The 16007-nt window shown below is 50.8% G+C and overlaps 1 protein-coding gene across 1 annotated transcript; it reads left to right on the forward strand.

Annotated features, from left to right (window-relative positions):
* Positions 1-2939: 2939 nt before the first annotated feature.
* On the forward strand, positions 2940-6232 carry LOC132340568 (zinc finger protein 239-like). Its single transcript, XM_059871639.1, has 2 exons — positions 2940-4580; positions 4860-6232. Exons 1-2 carry the CDS (start codon positions 4569-4571, stop codon positions 5808-5810), a joined length of 963 nt encoding a protein of 320 aa, XP_059727622.1. The 5' UTR covers positions 2940-4568; the 3' UTR covers positions 5811-6232.
* The last annotated feature ends 9775 nt before the right edge of the window (positions 6233-16007 follow it).

Here is a 16007-nt window from a genome sequence, read left to right on the forward strand (position 1 = left end):
ACTCCACCCTGGCAGCAACTGGCTCAACCTGTGAACTCTGCAACCTTTTAAAAAAATGGGCAACTTTTCTACTCATAACACTCTGAGACCCAGATATCTTCCCCTCTGATGTTAATTAGGTCCACACTCCTGGATTTCCTTCTCAGCCTTTTCCAGACCAGGTGTCTCCAGCTCTGCCAGGGGCAGTGTCTGGGGTAGCTGTTGGTTGCTGTTTGTTGCTGGGCATTGATGTTTTCTGCTGGTCATTATCTCTGTGGGTATCTTTTGGGCTGTTTCCTGTCTGTTGAGATGTTAAATTCACTCCACTGAGTGGTGTAACATCCATTAAAACAAACCTTTAATATTCCTTCCCCCAAAAGAAAAGCAAGCCAACCCTGAGTAGAGAAATAAGATTTTAAAACCTTTTAAACATATTATATGGTAAATTTTGCAACGATCCAGTCCCACACAGCCCAGTGTGTGAGTGTACCTGAGCCCCAGAGTGGAATTGTGCCCTTGTGTTCCCCAGCAGCTGTGGCGAGTGCAGGCCCAGAGAGCACTGAAGCTGCAGCAGTGCCAGCAAGGCTTGGCCCCAGTGGCTGGAGATGCCAGAGGAGGGTGGGCAGGCAGAGGATTTCAGCAGAGGATCTGTGGGCAGGCCCAGGGGCTGGGCCCGCTGTGGAGCCCTGGCTGCTGCTGCGTTGCCTTCAGGGCAGGCTCGGTGGGGCCTCCCATGCTCCTGCTGCAGGTGGGAAGTGCAAATCTCCGGGGCTTCAGAGCCCTGGAACCGAGGCTGAGGGGTCCCCCGTGTTCAGCTGTGCTGGTGGCTGTTTCTGGCCTCAGGGCCACTTGGCATGGGCCACGGCACTTGGCCACCAGTGGTGCTGCTTTGCACTCCTTAGGCAGGAGCCGATGTCCTGGGTGGGTGTTGGGAACAGCAAAGTCCCAAGGCAGGGTCAGTGCCAGCCCAGCTTCCTGTGGGAGAGATTTCACAGGGACAGGAACCTGGCCACAGCCTGCCTTAAATATACATCCCTTATCTCCACCCTGCACTAGGTGGAGAATTACCAGGGTAAGGAATTCCAGGCAGCAATTGCAAGGGAGATAATTGAACATCTGCCCTGGGTCTGTCTCTTCTTGCCAAAGCCAGTGGCAAAAGCCCTACCCATGGCATCTTGGTTTCTATCACCAGCTTCCAAAGGTGTTTCTTTCTTTCCCCATTCATTCTTTCTACCCGACCTGAGCTGTGAGGGTGCCAGAGCTTATGGGAGGTCCCATTGTATTCCTAAAGCTGCCATAACCCCCTGAAGGATCTTTCCTGTAAAATGAGTTCCCCTATCTGAGTCTATTGCTTCCACAATCCATTGTCTTGGAATTGTTTGTTTTAGAAATACCTTAATAAGTGATGCAGTCATTGCTAAAGCAGTGAGAATTGCTTTTGCCCCCCTGTTAGGTGACATGGTGTCTGCAGAAGATATTGAAGCCTCCCTGCTCAGGGCATTTCAGTGCCAGGCTCTCACAAGCACCCACAGCTCTGCCGGTTGAGCTGAGCATGGGGCGGTGACCTGCGCTTTGTCTGATTCCCGTTCCTTCCCTCCCCTGGAACAGGGTGTTGCTTTTAGACACCACTTGTCCTGGTTGCTTCAAAGTGCTCTGGAGAGGCTCCATATCTAATTTTCCCTCTTTCCCTGGCGCTGCCCACCCTTCTGGGTTCACTTCAACATAGGCCGTGCCAGACATGTGACTCAGTGGTACAACAAAACTAACCTCTGCATCACCATTTATAAAATGAATTTGTGTTCCCAGTTTAGTGATTAAATCCCTTCCCAGTAAATCATGATAAAAATTAGAAGCAAATACAAATTCATGCTTTCCAAACCCATCTCCCATATCTCCTAATACTGGTTGAATAACACCACTCCTCTTTTCCACTTATCCCCACACTAGTCAGACATAGTTTTAGCATTTTTTCCCCCATTGGGTCTAAGATTCAGAGTGGATTGAGAGGCCCCTGTGCCCATCAGGAAAGGCCTCCTCTTAATGCAGACCCACCCTGAATGTTCTCAAGGGCTCCAGTGTTGTGGGTCCCTGGTGTGTTGGGAGCTGTGACAGCCCTGCCAATCCATGTCCATCAAGGGGTGGACTTGCTCCTCCTGAGGGTGCTGCTGTCTCAGCTTGCAGTGTCCTTGTGCCCTGCAGCTGGAGCCCTGATTCCTTGCCCGGGGCAGTTTGGGTGGGCTCTCCCCTGCCGAGGAGGGCAATGCCTCTGCCAGGTGCTTGTGGCCGAGTGCGTCCCCTGGGTGCTGGGGCCCCCTTGGGCCCTGGGGTTGATCCGTCAGGGGCTGTAGGAACTCTGCCCTGGCCTTTTCCTTCAGCTTGGCCTTTTTCTGCTCCCTTCTTGCATTCCTCTGCTGTGCCTTTGTGCCCAAGTGCTGCAGGTCCTTCTTGTGCCCCTCCTGCAGCTCTCTTCAGTGCCTGTGGGTGCTCATCCTCTGACTCCTCTTGAGCTTTCTGCAAAATCTTTCCTTTCTCCAGGGACCCAAAGAAAATCCTTAAAAGAAAATCTTAGTCCTTCCATGTACAATCCACATTTCCCAGATATTCCTTGTTCCTTGTGCTCAGGGTCCCCTCCCCAGCCCGTATCCCAGAGCCGGTCCCTGTCCTACTGCAGTGTCCAAAGGTGCCCCCCCGGCGGGCAGGGCCGGCAGCTCCACGGGGCCGGGCACGGCCGGGGCGTCCCGCAGCCTCCTGGGGGCCGGGGGCCACTGCCGGCCCTGCCCGGGGCTGGTGGGGTCAGGCAGTGCCCAGCACTGAGCCCCGGCTGCCCCACAGCCCTGGTCCGGCCCTGCAGCTCCCCACAGGCCCCCAGCCCGTGCTCCCGGTCCCGCACCTCTGCGCCCGGTGCTGCTGCTGCCCACCACAGAGAAACCCCCTGAAATCCTGACCTCCTTGATTTCCTGCCCTGGAAACCAGGGATAGAAATGACCTGGATCAGCTTGCAAGTTTTGAGGCTAAGACCCTGCTGAAAAACATCCCTCTCCAAATTTCTTTTCTCTTCCTCCTCTTTTCCATCATCCTTTGTCATTGATTCCTCCTGCTGCTTCTTGCCTTAACCATATTCCCGCACATTCCCCTTCACCCAATCCCTTCCCAGCACATCAAGACCATCCATCCCCTGTTGTCCAAATCCCTTCTCCACTTCCCTTATTGCCCCGGTGACTGTCCATGTCCTTAATTACCTCTGGGGGAATGTGCAAACTTCCTTAACATTCTCCCAAGGGGCCCTTCAGTGATATTTTGGGATCATCATCCCTTTGGCCAGGACCTCTTCCTGGCTTTCCCTTTTCTACCCTCCATGGGTGCCCTGCCGTGTTCACTCTCCAAAGATCCCAGTGCACTCACTGGTGAGATTTTCAGAGCTCTCTCCCTGCTGACTCTTCAGAGCCCCCCCTGATTTGTCACTCATCTGTCTCCTGGTCACTTTCGGGTACCCAATCAATCCCCAGTGCCGCCGCCACCCAAGGGAGCCCATCCCCCAAACTGGGTGGTCTCTCCAATTGTTGGAGGATGCAGCCTCCTGTTCACACTGATTTTCCCGGCCACATCTCCCTTTCCCTTTCCCCATTGGCTGATGTACTTGACAGGTACACACATCCCAGTCCACCTTCTACATAGGTCCTTAATATGCTCCCTACTTTTGTGTAGCAAACTATATTCATGGCTCTGTGGAGTCTTTTTTCTTCTCGAAGTTCATGAATTCAGCAGGACCTTGGCTGAGCAGCAGTCAGTGTCATCAATTAATACATTTTCTGAAACTGATTGCTTCTCCTGTTGCTTCTTTGTTTTCAAGTCCCTGGCCTTATCTTCAATCTCATTCACAGCATCTGTGTGTAAAGACACTTTCCTCTTGTTCTTTTCATGGGAGTCCCCCATTTGTGGGCCATCCCCCCTGGAGCAGGGTGTCCCACTTTGCTGCAGCCCCACTCCTCAGGTGGCGCTCAGCCAATTGGAGCATGCGGCATTGATGACTGAGCAGTTGCCAGGCAGACCCGCAGCTCCCAGTGTTCCCCACCTGCACTCCCCCCCTTGGCCCCAGCCCTCCCTGCGAGGGGAATTTGGGGAGGTGGGAGAGGGGCAGCGCCAAGGCCGGGCCCCCCCACTCTGTCCTGGCGGGAGCAGCTGCAGTGGGGACCGAGTGCGGGCGGAAGCGGCCGAGAGCCCAGCGCTGCCCCAGCCCGACCTGCCCCAGCTCCATCCCTGCCCCTGCGGTGGGATGCTGTGGGTTTGGGGGAAGAGGGAGCTGGCAGTGAGTACTGGGCCTGGGGCAGGAGGAGAAGGGAAGGAGAAGCAGGGTTGAGGAACAAAATGGTCAAACGCTGCACGTGGGAGGAGGAGGTGGGATTGTGCAGGAGAAGGTGGAATAGCAGGAGGAACAGGAGTGTGAGGAAGAGCAGGAACACAGGAGGAGGAGGAGCAGAAACAGGAAGCATCACAAGGTTCCACTTCTCCCTGTATCTGCAGCCTCCCTCCAGCCCCAGGAGCGTTGCCCTACACCATATGCAACAGTTGACAGGGAAGAGGGATCCACAATGTTCTCAGAGGTGAATCTTGGTGTTTCTGAACTTTGTTGGGCTACTTGTTGGTGCTGTGGTTTATTGTGAGGGCTGAATCTTTATATTTTAGAGGGTTGTTTGGCTGAATCTTAATGTTTGGGGAGTTTTTGATCTGTGTCTTAAAGATTGCAGGGGTTTTGTGCTGATTCTTGGTCTTTTGGAGATTCTTACAGATACAAGATGCCCAATGACTTCATGAGATTAATTTGGGCATAGAGGAACCAGCAGCCCAAGGCACTCTAATCTTCTTTTTCCCCTCCAAACCAGGATTCTTCGGTCCCAGGGTGTGACTGGATGGAGGAGGAGGAAAAGCCCCGGAGATCCTGCACAAGGAGTGGCTGCAAACCCAGCCCAGAAAGCTGCAGGGAGGAAAGAGCCCCCCTGATCCCGGAAGGCAGCTGGAGATCCAGCCAGAGCTCAGAGCTGGTGGAGAAGCCTCATGGTGGGGAGAAGCCGCACAAGTGCTTGGAATGTGCGAAGGGTTTCAGCCAGAGCTTGAAACTGATCCAGCACCAGGTGATCCAGCACCATGTGATCCACACTGGGAAACGGCGGTATGAGTGTGAGGAGTGTGGGAAGCGTTTCAGCCACAGCTCCAGTCTGAGCCGGCACCAGAGGATCCACAGTGGAGAAAAGCGCTACTGGTGTGGGAAATGTGGGAAGAGCTTCAGAGACAGCTCTGACCTGATCCGGCACCAGGTGATCCACACGGGGGAGCGACCCTACACCTGCTTTGAATGTGGGAAGAGCTATGGGTGGAGCTCTGCCCTGACAAAACACCAGCTCACCCACACTGGGGAGAAATCCTACAAGTATCCTGAGAGTGGGATGAGGTTTCCAAGGAGCTCCGATCTCCTCAGACATGAGCGGAATCACACAGAGGAGAGGCCTTTCCGCTGCCCCGACTGCGGGAAGGGCTTCAAGCAAAACTCCGCCCTCACCATCCACCGGCGCATCCACACTGGGGAGAAGCCCTACGAGTGTCCCCAGTGTGGGAAGAGGTTTCACATCAGCTCCAGTCTCCTTGTACATGAGCGGATTCACACCGAGGAGAGGCCCTTCCGCTGCCCCGACTGTGGGAAGGGCTTCAAGCACAACTCCACCCTCACCACCCACCGGCGCATCCACACCGGGGAGAGGCCCTACGAGTGTGGGGAGTGTGGGAAGAGCTTCTCCAAGAGCTCTCACTTGACCCAACACCAACGGAGGCACCACTAAGGGAAGCCCTGTGAGTGCCCCGAGTGCGGGAAGAGCTGTGCTGATCCAGCTCCATCCCCCATGGGAGGATCCACATTGAAAGATCCCCAGTGACCCCCGTTGGGCAGAGCCCTGGTGATCTTTTATGGGGAATAAAAAAGAGAGTAAAACAATGGAGCTGATAAAGGGGCCTGATACCTGAGCCCTGATCGAGCAGAATCTGTGGGAAAGACAGACACAGATTAAGGCTCCCTGGGCAAGAAGTGACCAAGCAACATGTTGTGAGACTTTGATAAGATAATGTTACCAGGTGATGTGATGTCATGAAGAATCTGTAACCAATGGGAAATTGTTACCAGAAATAGAACCCTATATAAGCACCATAGAAGTCAAGCCCTATATAAACCCCTGGTGTACTCAATAAAATTGGCTTCTGATCTAAACTCAGATGTCCCCATCTCTCCATTGTCAATAACCCCTGTTCTGGGTGATCCCTGTTGGGTGAAGGGAAGGTGTTGGAGAGATTCCTTTCCCTTCTCCTTGTGCTGCTGTGATTTGGTTGTTAATAAATTCCCTCTCTGTTCCCAGGCTGGGTTTGTTGTCCCTGTGCCTGTGCTCCAGGTGGGATCTCTCCCGTTCCTTCTCTCAACTCCCAGGCCTCTCCTCAGCCAATCAGAATGCAATGAACAAGAATCAGCCAATCAAAGAGAGCAGTCTGATGACTCACCAGTTGCTGGGCAGACCCACAGCACCCGGTGTTTCCCACCTGGCCCCCACCCTCCTTGCCCAGTCACAGCCCCCCTGTTGGGTACCCCCAAGTCCCTCCCCAGTGCCCCCCATCAACTGGACTGGGTCTAGCTGGGAAGATTTACTGGAAACACTGGGAGCAAGCACTGGGTGGGAGCAGAGTGACAGCAGGGCTGGGGGGGATGTCACGGTTTGACCCTGGCTCAGTGCCAGTGCCCCCATGAAAATGCCTCCTCCGTGGTGTCTGCTGTGAGATGTGATCAGAAATGGAGCAAAGCAGGCTCCAGCTTAGGAATAAAAGGGAAAAAAACTTTATTAACCTACAACTATAAAAGAAAACACACAGAACTCAGGATGAAAACCTTCCAAAAACATTCCTTCTTCCCCCTACCAAATTTCCAATACATTCACCCCTTGGATCACCCACTCTCAGCCCATCACCACCCTTAAGATAATTCTCAGTTCATCAAGGAGAGAGGAGTCCCTCTTGTACCATGGGCTTCCCCTGGAAACACAGTTGAGGCATCTTGTGTTTCCATGTCACACGTGGCACCACCTGGAGAAATCTGCCATCGTGACATCTTCCTTCCCTGTCCAGTGCTCTCACCACTATGCATGGACCAGAGCTGCTTCTAGGGTTTTCCTTTTTAAAGGGTGCTTTGCCCAGTTCCAAAAAAGGAGCAGAGTCTCTCACTTTTGGGACACCAGTCCTCCCCCAAGATTCCACCCCCTGGGGCCAAGGGTTCTCGAGAACAGAGATCATCTTCTTCCTGAAGATGGAGGGCACCACCACCACCCTCCTCACCTGTCGTCCCTGTTCACGCACTCCTTCACATCACATCACTGCACTCTCTTAGCTCTGAGCCATTGCCTCCCCCGCTAAATGCAGTCTCTGTGTCACAGGAAAAATGGTTCTTTCTATGGCCATACAAGAAAAGTCCAGCCAAAGGCCACTCCATCATCTCCTCCCACCTAGGATTCTTCTCAGCTTCTCTCATCTCATCTCTGTCTCTCTTCTCATTCAACTCCAGGAGGAATCAGCATTTGTAAGGTTTCTGTCATCCAAGAAAAGGGTTAAAAGTCTCAGGCTCTGCCTGTCCAGAACTCCCACGGCTGCCCTGCTGGGCACATTCTCACATCACACCCCCTCCCCCCTTTTCCTTCATGCCAGCCATGCTATCAAATTTCAAGGTGGCACAGGCATAGACACCAGCTCTCTCTCTCTCCCTCGGGGGGTGGGGCAGGGGGGGCTGCCCGATGTTTCTCAGGGTTCCTCCACCCTTCCATCCTGCAGGGACTTTCACCTCCCTTCTCTGTCCCAGGCCCCGCTACCTCCTCCTGCCGCATGGCTTCCCCTCCCCCACCCAGCCTGCAGCTGGGCAGGGCAGGTCTGTTCTCTTCCACGAACCTGGAACCCAAGAGAGTTCCCCCTGAGTTCTCAGCTTTTAACCCTCCTGTGTTCTCAGAGGCGTATCCATGTCCTCAGTGGCCAAACCAGGTGCCAATATTCAAATCTGATCACCTATTGCTTTGACCACAGCATCCTGACTTCCTCTCAAACCACGACAGGGGACACACGGGACGCCCCCAAAATCAGCACGGGGACGGAGCGGGGAGGTCCCAGTCTCAGGCCCCGGGGAGTGGCTGCGGGTGCCGGCAGCTCAGGAGCTCTGTGGGTAGAGAAAAGGGGGTGATACCGGGCTGGGGGGCCCCGGGGGGAGTATACACACTCTGGGGGAGAGGGGACATGACCCCCCGCACCCGCCCTCACCTTCTTGCACAGGTAGAAGCCGAGCCCAGGCAGCAGGAAGATGAAGCCCAACATGAAGCCCCTGACCCCTGTCAGCATGTTGTGAGGAGCATCCGGCGGCATCTCTGGGGGGTTGGCAGGGGTCAGGATCCCCAACACCTCTCACAGACATCCCAAGCCCCTTCAAGCACCCTGCCAGTCACTCGCAGCCCCCCCCAGAACCCCCTGAAAACTCCCCCCCCCAATTCCTTCCTGGCCTCCCCAACCACCAAAGCCTCTCCCATCTCTCTCAGATCCCACAACCCCCTCCCTGTTGCCCCCCACCACCCCAGGATCCCCAGTCCCTCTCCCACATCCTTCCCAGCCCCACCAGGACTCACCAAGACTCCTCCCAGTCTCTTCCCAGCACAGACAACTGATGTGGTTCATGTTTATTTCAGTAAGTTATTTTTAAATGGCTCATTCTGTTATCCCCCCCATGCTTTCCCCAAGTTAGTTTATCCCTCAGTTGTACCCTCCTTTAAAGCTCTCCCTCAATCTATTCCCCTCCCTTTGTTCTAGTCCCTTCCCTGCCTGTCAAGGGGACCCTGCCCCTCTTTCCCTGCCTGTTAAGGTATCACGATCCACTGGTGCAAGGGGGGTTGTGATGGTTCGTTAACTGATTTCAGAGTACAAAATCAACACGGAGGGGATTTCAGTATTAATCAAAACAAATGCACCTTTTATTGGGTGCCCACAGCAAATGTGATAGAAGGAATAGAAGGATGGAGAGAGAGAGAGAGAGAGAGAGAGAGAGAGAGAGAGAGAGAGAGAAAGAGAGAAAAGAGAGAAAGGGAGAAAGGGGCTGGAGTAGAGCTACCAACGGAGAGAGAAAATCCTCCTGGTTCGGCCAATAGATGCGTCTTGTCACGTTGGGGAGAATCTCAAAATCTTGGTTAACTCAGGGGTCTATTATAGTCCTCCGCCGAGAGAGGAACAGGTGAAAGACAATGAAGAATAAGTGCATTGAAAACGGGTACAGACTGTCCTTGTTCTCAGCAGTGAGCAGGACCCATTGTTTTCTTGGTCCAGCGAACACACCCGCAGGCGACACCTGGAAAACATCTCGCTTCAGTCCGCACAGCGCCACTGTATCAGAATTTTAAGGGTCTCAGTTTCAGTCCTTGGGAGGGGGCTTCAATCTCCATCTGTCACGGTGGTCATGAGGCAGATGAGGGATTTTCCGTAGAGGATCACCAGAGTTACCCCAGAAAGTTCATTTGGCCAAGAGGTGAGGACATTCATGGGCCATTGTGATGAGCGGGGATCGTGAAGCAGGTGTGAGTGTACACAGCAAGCTGCTCCCTGTCAGCCCCTGCCCGAAGCAGTGTACTGTGGTGACACAGCAAGCACAGCTGGAAACAATCACTTAGTGAGCGTCCATCTCAACCAGGCCAGAACTCCAGCCAGAGAGTTCTTCAGGGTCTTGGTCTCTGTCCTTGTGATAGTTGTGAGGCAAATGAGGGAAACTGGACCGTCTCTTACACCACCCCTGACTCAATGATTGTCATCAAGAGCTCTCCATTAGCAGGGTTCCGTAGTGTTATTGCAAAGACTTCAGGACTCATCAGCATTGGTAGCATGTCCTGAAAAACAGAGACAGTACGTAGCAAGAGAGAGAGAGGAAAAGATGGAAAAGAAAAATAGGAAAAAGGAAAAATAGGAAACAATAAACAGATACAATCAATATTCATTAAAACAAATTTTTCAAATAATCAAAACAAATCACAAAAATCAAAACAAATCACAAAAAATCAAAAGGAATTTTCACAAGATTACCAAAAAAAAAAAGAAAATCATTTCAAGAACACACATTCAAATTTTATAATCACCTTGTGTCAATAGCCTTGGGGATGTCCATGGGGAAGAGGACATCGGCCAGGTTGTGTCCATTAATTATAGACGTCAATTGTGTTAACTGTTTCATCATTCTCCAATTCATAATGAATAAGATTGCTGATAAAACAAAACCAATCAAAACTAAAACCAAATAATGATGGGATGACACAATTTGTTCAGGACACTTGTGGCAGTAGGTGACCACCCAAAGAGTATCCCACCACCTGTGTTTGGCATCTTTTCTTACCCTTTCTATGACATGATGTATTTCTTTCTGTCCTGGTTTAGGGCAAATTTGGGAGAAAACCTCCAAAGGGGGCCCCTCCAGAAAGCAAACCAACACAGCCCCTCCCTCCAACCGGTTCGGGAAGAATTCCTCGGAGAGAAGTGGAAAGAACCTGTTTATTTAACAGGCACAGCACCTCCCAGCACACAAAATGAACAATACCGGATGACACCACTCTTTCACCACTCTGAAAAAGATGACAAATTCAGAAAGTCTCTCCTGGGGTGGTTGCTCTGTTTATCAGTCCCTCCGGTGCTGGGGCAGCTGCTGCAGCCACAAGATGCAAACTCTCTCTCGGTGTTTCCCAGGTCCCAGTCCAGAGCAGCTTCAAGTAGGTCCAAACTTGGGGAAACTGTCCAGGAAGGAATTTGGACTGTTTAGCTAAATTAACTAATGAGAAGAGGGAAAAAGCAAGAGCTAGCAGAAGCAGAGCAGAAGCAAGAGCAGTAGCAAGAGCAGAGCAAAAAGCAGGGCAAAAAGCAAAAACAGCTCTATGTACTGTCCCATCTCTTTGTCCCGCCAGCCGTGGGGGAGTGGCAGATAAGAGGCCCCAAACAAAACTTTCACTCCTCAGAGCCAGTCTTGAAGGCACAGAAGATAATATCCAGCATAAGTAACACACACAAATGGGGATACCAGCATCCTAACGTCACCCTAGGACATCCTGTATTAGGTAAATAAGACAATTCTACCAGTGAAGTGGGACCCATTATCAGAGTGAATTTCTTGCGGTTTTGGGAAAATTCCAAACCATCCCTGCAATGCTTTAACAGTATTATCTCCTGTAGCTCTTCTAAAAGCATCAGCCTGGACCAACCCAGATACAATTTCTACTCCTACCAGCACAAAGTGTTTACCTCCTGACTTCTTCAAGGGGCCGATATAATCTACCTGCCACATGGCCCATAAGCCTTTACCCTTTCTTAAATGCAGAGGGTGATCTTCCAAAGGGTGACTTTCTACTCCTCTCCAATTGCTCACAGGCTGATGTGCATGTTTTACACCTTTCCCTGGTGACAGGCCAACCCTGGGGAACAGCTTCCTTGTACAAATCTTTTGCACCTGTGTGCTGTCTTCTTACATGCAGCCATTCTAATAGTTGATCCCAGTCCTCTGTAATTTGTTCCTTTTTCAGGGGACTTAGTCTTGCTAACTCATCAGCGTTACTGTTTCACCTTCCTGCTGGATTTCCATCTGTCTGGTGGAAGGCTGCCCACCCCAACAAATTTCTCTTGACTTCAGATGTTTAATGTTTCTTGCCACTTCTCCTTTTGCCATACTGGAATTCTGTTAACTTCCCAATAATTTTGCTGCCAAAAAGGAAGCCACTCAGTACATCCTTTATACACAGCGTAGGAGTCAGTGTAGATGCATACAAGGGAGGTATTCTGTACCTCATGTTGGAAAACACTCCAAACAGCTATCAGCTCCCCAGCCTGAGCACTGCCTTCTCCCTTGGTAATAATTCATTCACCAGAGGAAATGTGGAGGGCTGCTGCCCTATATCTCCACACCTTCCCTTCTCATTTAGTAGAGACATCAGGGAACCATGAATTTGCTGATTGTTTGGTGTTGGGGAAGATGAAACAGGAATGCCTTACAAATATGATTGTCTGGCAAAAGATTTTGAGAATATAGAAACTATAAGCGAGATTGAAATGAAAGCAAGCTTTGAGATCCCTTAGTTACTGAACAACAGGAAAACAATGGTGTGGCCAGCTGAAGGTAATCCCCTTTTGATGATACAAGACCCTCTGCAAGCAGGCAGGTCCAAGGGTCTGAGCAGACCCTGTCAGCTCGGCAGAAGGGGTCCGAAGAGTAGTTTTTAGGGTTTAAAATGTAGCATAGTATGGTAATGTAGTGATTCTTATAGGCTGTATGTAAATGCTATAGGATTTGTATGTTGTACTAGATTGGTTAGTGAGAATCAGAATATTCAACACAGAAGATGATTTATTGTATTGTAATGGGAACTTCGCTCTCTTGCTCTCTTACTTTTCTATGCTCTTAGCTCTTACTTGTACCTCTTGTCTCTTAGCTCTTGCCTTTTATGCTCTTACCCTCTCATCCTCTCTACCCCTCTCTTCTCTCGGGCCTGCTCCAAGCTGCAGCTGGCAGCTCCCAGCAGGGCCCTGCACCCACGCCCTTTGCAATAAACTGCAAGTTCCACAACCTGGCTTCAGAGATCTCTCGTCTCCGTCTGACCCGACCGTGCTATCCCCCGTCTCGCCTACAGTTCGGGGGAGAAGGGAGGGGCTACCTTAATTACAGAGGCAGGTTTGTTATGGCTACTGCCCAAGTTCTCAGTTTCATGGATTGCTAAATTTTTTACAGCTCCTCCTGTTATTGAGAAAATGTTACAGTAATCTTCAGTCTGAGAGGATTTTTCTCTCCTTGTGGTCCAGCCAATAGATCTGTATTGTCACATCGGGAAGAATCTCAAAATCTTTGGATAACTCAGGGGGTCTTTTATAGTCATCCACCGAGGGGAGAACAGATACAAGACAATGGAGAATAAGTCTATTGAAAATGAGTACAGACAGTCCATGTTCCAAAACAGGACAAATCAATCTCAGCAATGAGCGGGATCCATTGTTTTCAGCATTGGTGTCCATGAGAAACCAGTCTTGGTCCAGCGAACACACCCGCAGGCAACACTTGGCAAACATCTCGCTTCAGTCAGGCCAGAGCCCCTGTGTTAGAATTTTAAGGGTCTCAGTTTCAGTCCTTGGGAGGGGGCTTCCCTTACAGTGGTTGTGAGGCAGATGAGGGATTTTCCGTAGAGGATCACCAGAGTTACCCCAGAAAGTTCATCTGGCCAAGAGGTGAGGACATTCATGGGCCATTGTGATGAGCGGGGATCGTGAAGCAGGTGTGAGTGTACACAGCAAGCCGCTCCCTGTCAGCCCCTGCCCGAAGAAGTGTACTGTGGTTACACAGCAAGCACAGCTGGAAACAATCACTTAGTGAGCATCCACCTCAACCAGGCCAGAACTCCAGCCAGGGTCTTCAGGGTCTTGGTCTCTGTCCTTGTGACAGTTGGGACACAAATGAGAGGAACTTCAGACCGTCTCTTACAGCAGTTTACTTTATCTCTTCCTCAACAATCCCCCCTCTGGGAGATACCTTCTGTTAATGGGCCACTGAGTGTCACTGCATGACTGATAAAAATGTCATCATCCCATTGTGAGATGCTCTGGCCAGGGGGAGCAGCCAAGCATTCCTACCTGGATATAATTTGACATTTGGAAGAAGAGAGACAGCCTTTTCCCACTGGATTCCCAGAGGAGCAGCTTTCTTTTCCACTGCATTCCCAGGGGAAGTCCAGGCCCATCTACGCCACCATTGGATTTTCAGAGGAAAACTCCACCCTTCTACAGGATCACTGCTTCAACAGAACCACACCTGTCACTGCAGGTGCACTGCAGCCACCATTTAATGGGACTGCTACCACCACCCTGAGCCACAGGGTGTCAGGTCGTATTCTGACTCTGTCAGTGGGGTTTTTTGTTTGTACTATTGCATTTGTATTTTTACTTTTCCTAGTAAAGAACTGTTATTCCTATTCCCATATCTTTGCTTGAGAGCTTTTGAATTTCCAAATGATAATAATTCAGAGGGAGGAGATTTACATTTTCCATTCCACAGGAAGCTGCTACCTTCCTTAGCAAACACCTGTCTTTTCACACCAAGACAGAATGTCATCCATATAAATGTAAGATGATGGTATCTGGGAAAGCCCTTCGCATGGGAGACAGGACATGGGCCACGTACCACTGGCACAGAGGGTGAGTTTTTCATTCTTTGGAGGAGGACTCGCCAGTGGTACCGCTTCAGAGGTGCCTGTTCAGGGAGGGGATGGAAAAGGCAAATCTGGGAGCATCTCGACGATGGAAAGGAATGTTAAAAAGTGGTCTTTGATATCAATGACCACCAGTCTCCAGTCACAAGGAAGCATGGAGGGAGAGGGAAGGCCAGACTGCAAGGGACCCGTGTCCTCAATGACCTTATGTTCTGGATTGCAAGGCAGGATGTATTCTATTACCATCTGTATGGCAGTTGTCTAGGTGTTAAGTGGGCAATTTCCCCTTATCTCTCTCCCTGAGAGATCACAATCACTCCTCCCTCAGCAGGGGGCATCCCGTGATAAGAGGCTATGGAATGTCACTGCATGGCTGATAAGAACTGAAACATCCCATTGTGAGATGCTCCGCCCAGAGGGAGGAGCCGAGCATTGCTATCCAGATATAATCAGGAGATTCTGGCACACCAGCACAGCTTCTCCACTGGATTCACCAGAGGAACAGCAGCTGCTTCTACTTCCACGGATCTGCGGAGGAAGAATCACCCTTTTTCTACAGGACCCCCTGCTCCAACAGAACCACACCTGACACCTCAGGAGGACTGCAGCCACTTTTCCAACTGGACTGCTGCCAGCACCCTGACCAACAGGGTGTCAGGTTGAGTTCTGACTCTGTCATTTTAGTGTACTGCATTGTTTTTATTTTATCATTTTATGTTTTTTCCCCCCTTCCCTATTAAAGAACTGTTATTTCCTGCTCCCGTATTTTTTTTTGTTGTTGCCTGAGAGCCCCTTAATTTAAAATTCATAGCAATTTGGAGGGGTGGGGAGGGTTTGCATTCTCCATTTCAGGGGAAGCTCCTGCCTTCTTTAGCAGGCACCTGTCTTATCCAAACCAAGACACCTTATTAATTTTACAAAGGTCATGGAGGAGCCTCCATCTGTCCTTGCCAGTTTTTTAAGAACAAAGACAGGGGAGTTCCAAGGGCTGTTGGTAGGTACGATGTGGCTTTGGAAAGCTGCTCCTCCACAAGGAGCTCGAGGGTACATAATTTCTCTGTTGAGAGGGGCCACTGATCCACCCACACCTGGGTGTCAGTCTTCCAGGTGAGTGGTGGGCTGGTGTGCTCTGCAGTGGCCCCAACTAGAAATCCCGGGATGGAGGTGGAATATCAAGTCAAGCTCCCCATTGGGACAATAGGTCCCTGGCCCACAGGGTGATGGGTGCCCTGAACACAAATGGCCTGATGGTGGCAGTTTGGTCCTCCAGTCCCTCTACTGTGATAGTATGCTTGCTCCTCATGGAGACAGCAGCTCCTCCAATCCCTGAGATGACTCCAGTGACAGGAGTCAGCTCCCAGTTCGGGGACCCTTTAGGTCATGTAATGTTAGTAACGTTGGCCCCTGTGTCCACCATCCCTTGTAAGTAGATGTTATTACCTTTATTCGACAGGCTGCACTCTGTAAGGGGTTTGTCTTGGCCCATGATTTCAACCCAGAATGCCATCGGGTGCTCTGGGAAATAGTCTGTGTCTAATGGCAATAAAAAGGCTTGGGTGACCACAGTCTGTGCAGGAAGAATGGTAGTTTTGTGCAGCAGACAGTGACTGTGACTTTGCCAGTTGGCCCAACAGTTTGTACTTCTGGTAAAACGTGTATTTCATTTGATCCATGAATACAATTACCTATTACCAGCCCTCTGAGGGTCCATATTTTCCAGTGGGAATAAGATGGAAAGCAGATGGATCAAATTGT

The sequence above is a fragment of the Haemorhous mexicanus genome, chromosome 32 (genome assembly GCF_027477595.1).
Source record: "Haemorhous mexicanus isolate bHaeMex1 chromosome 32, bHaeMex1.pri, whole genome shotgun sequence".
Taxonomy (NCBI): Eukaryota; Metazoa; Chordata; class Aves; order Passeriformes; family Fringillidae; genus Haemorhous; species Haemorhous mexicanus.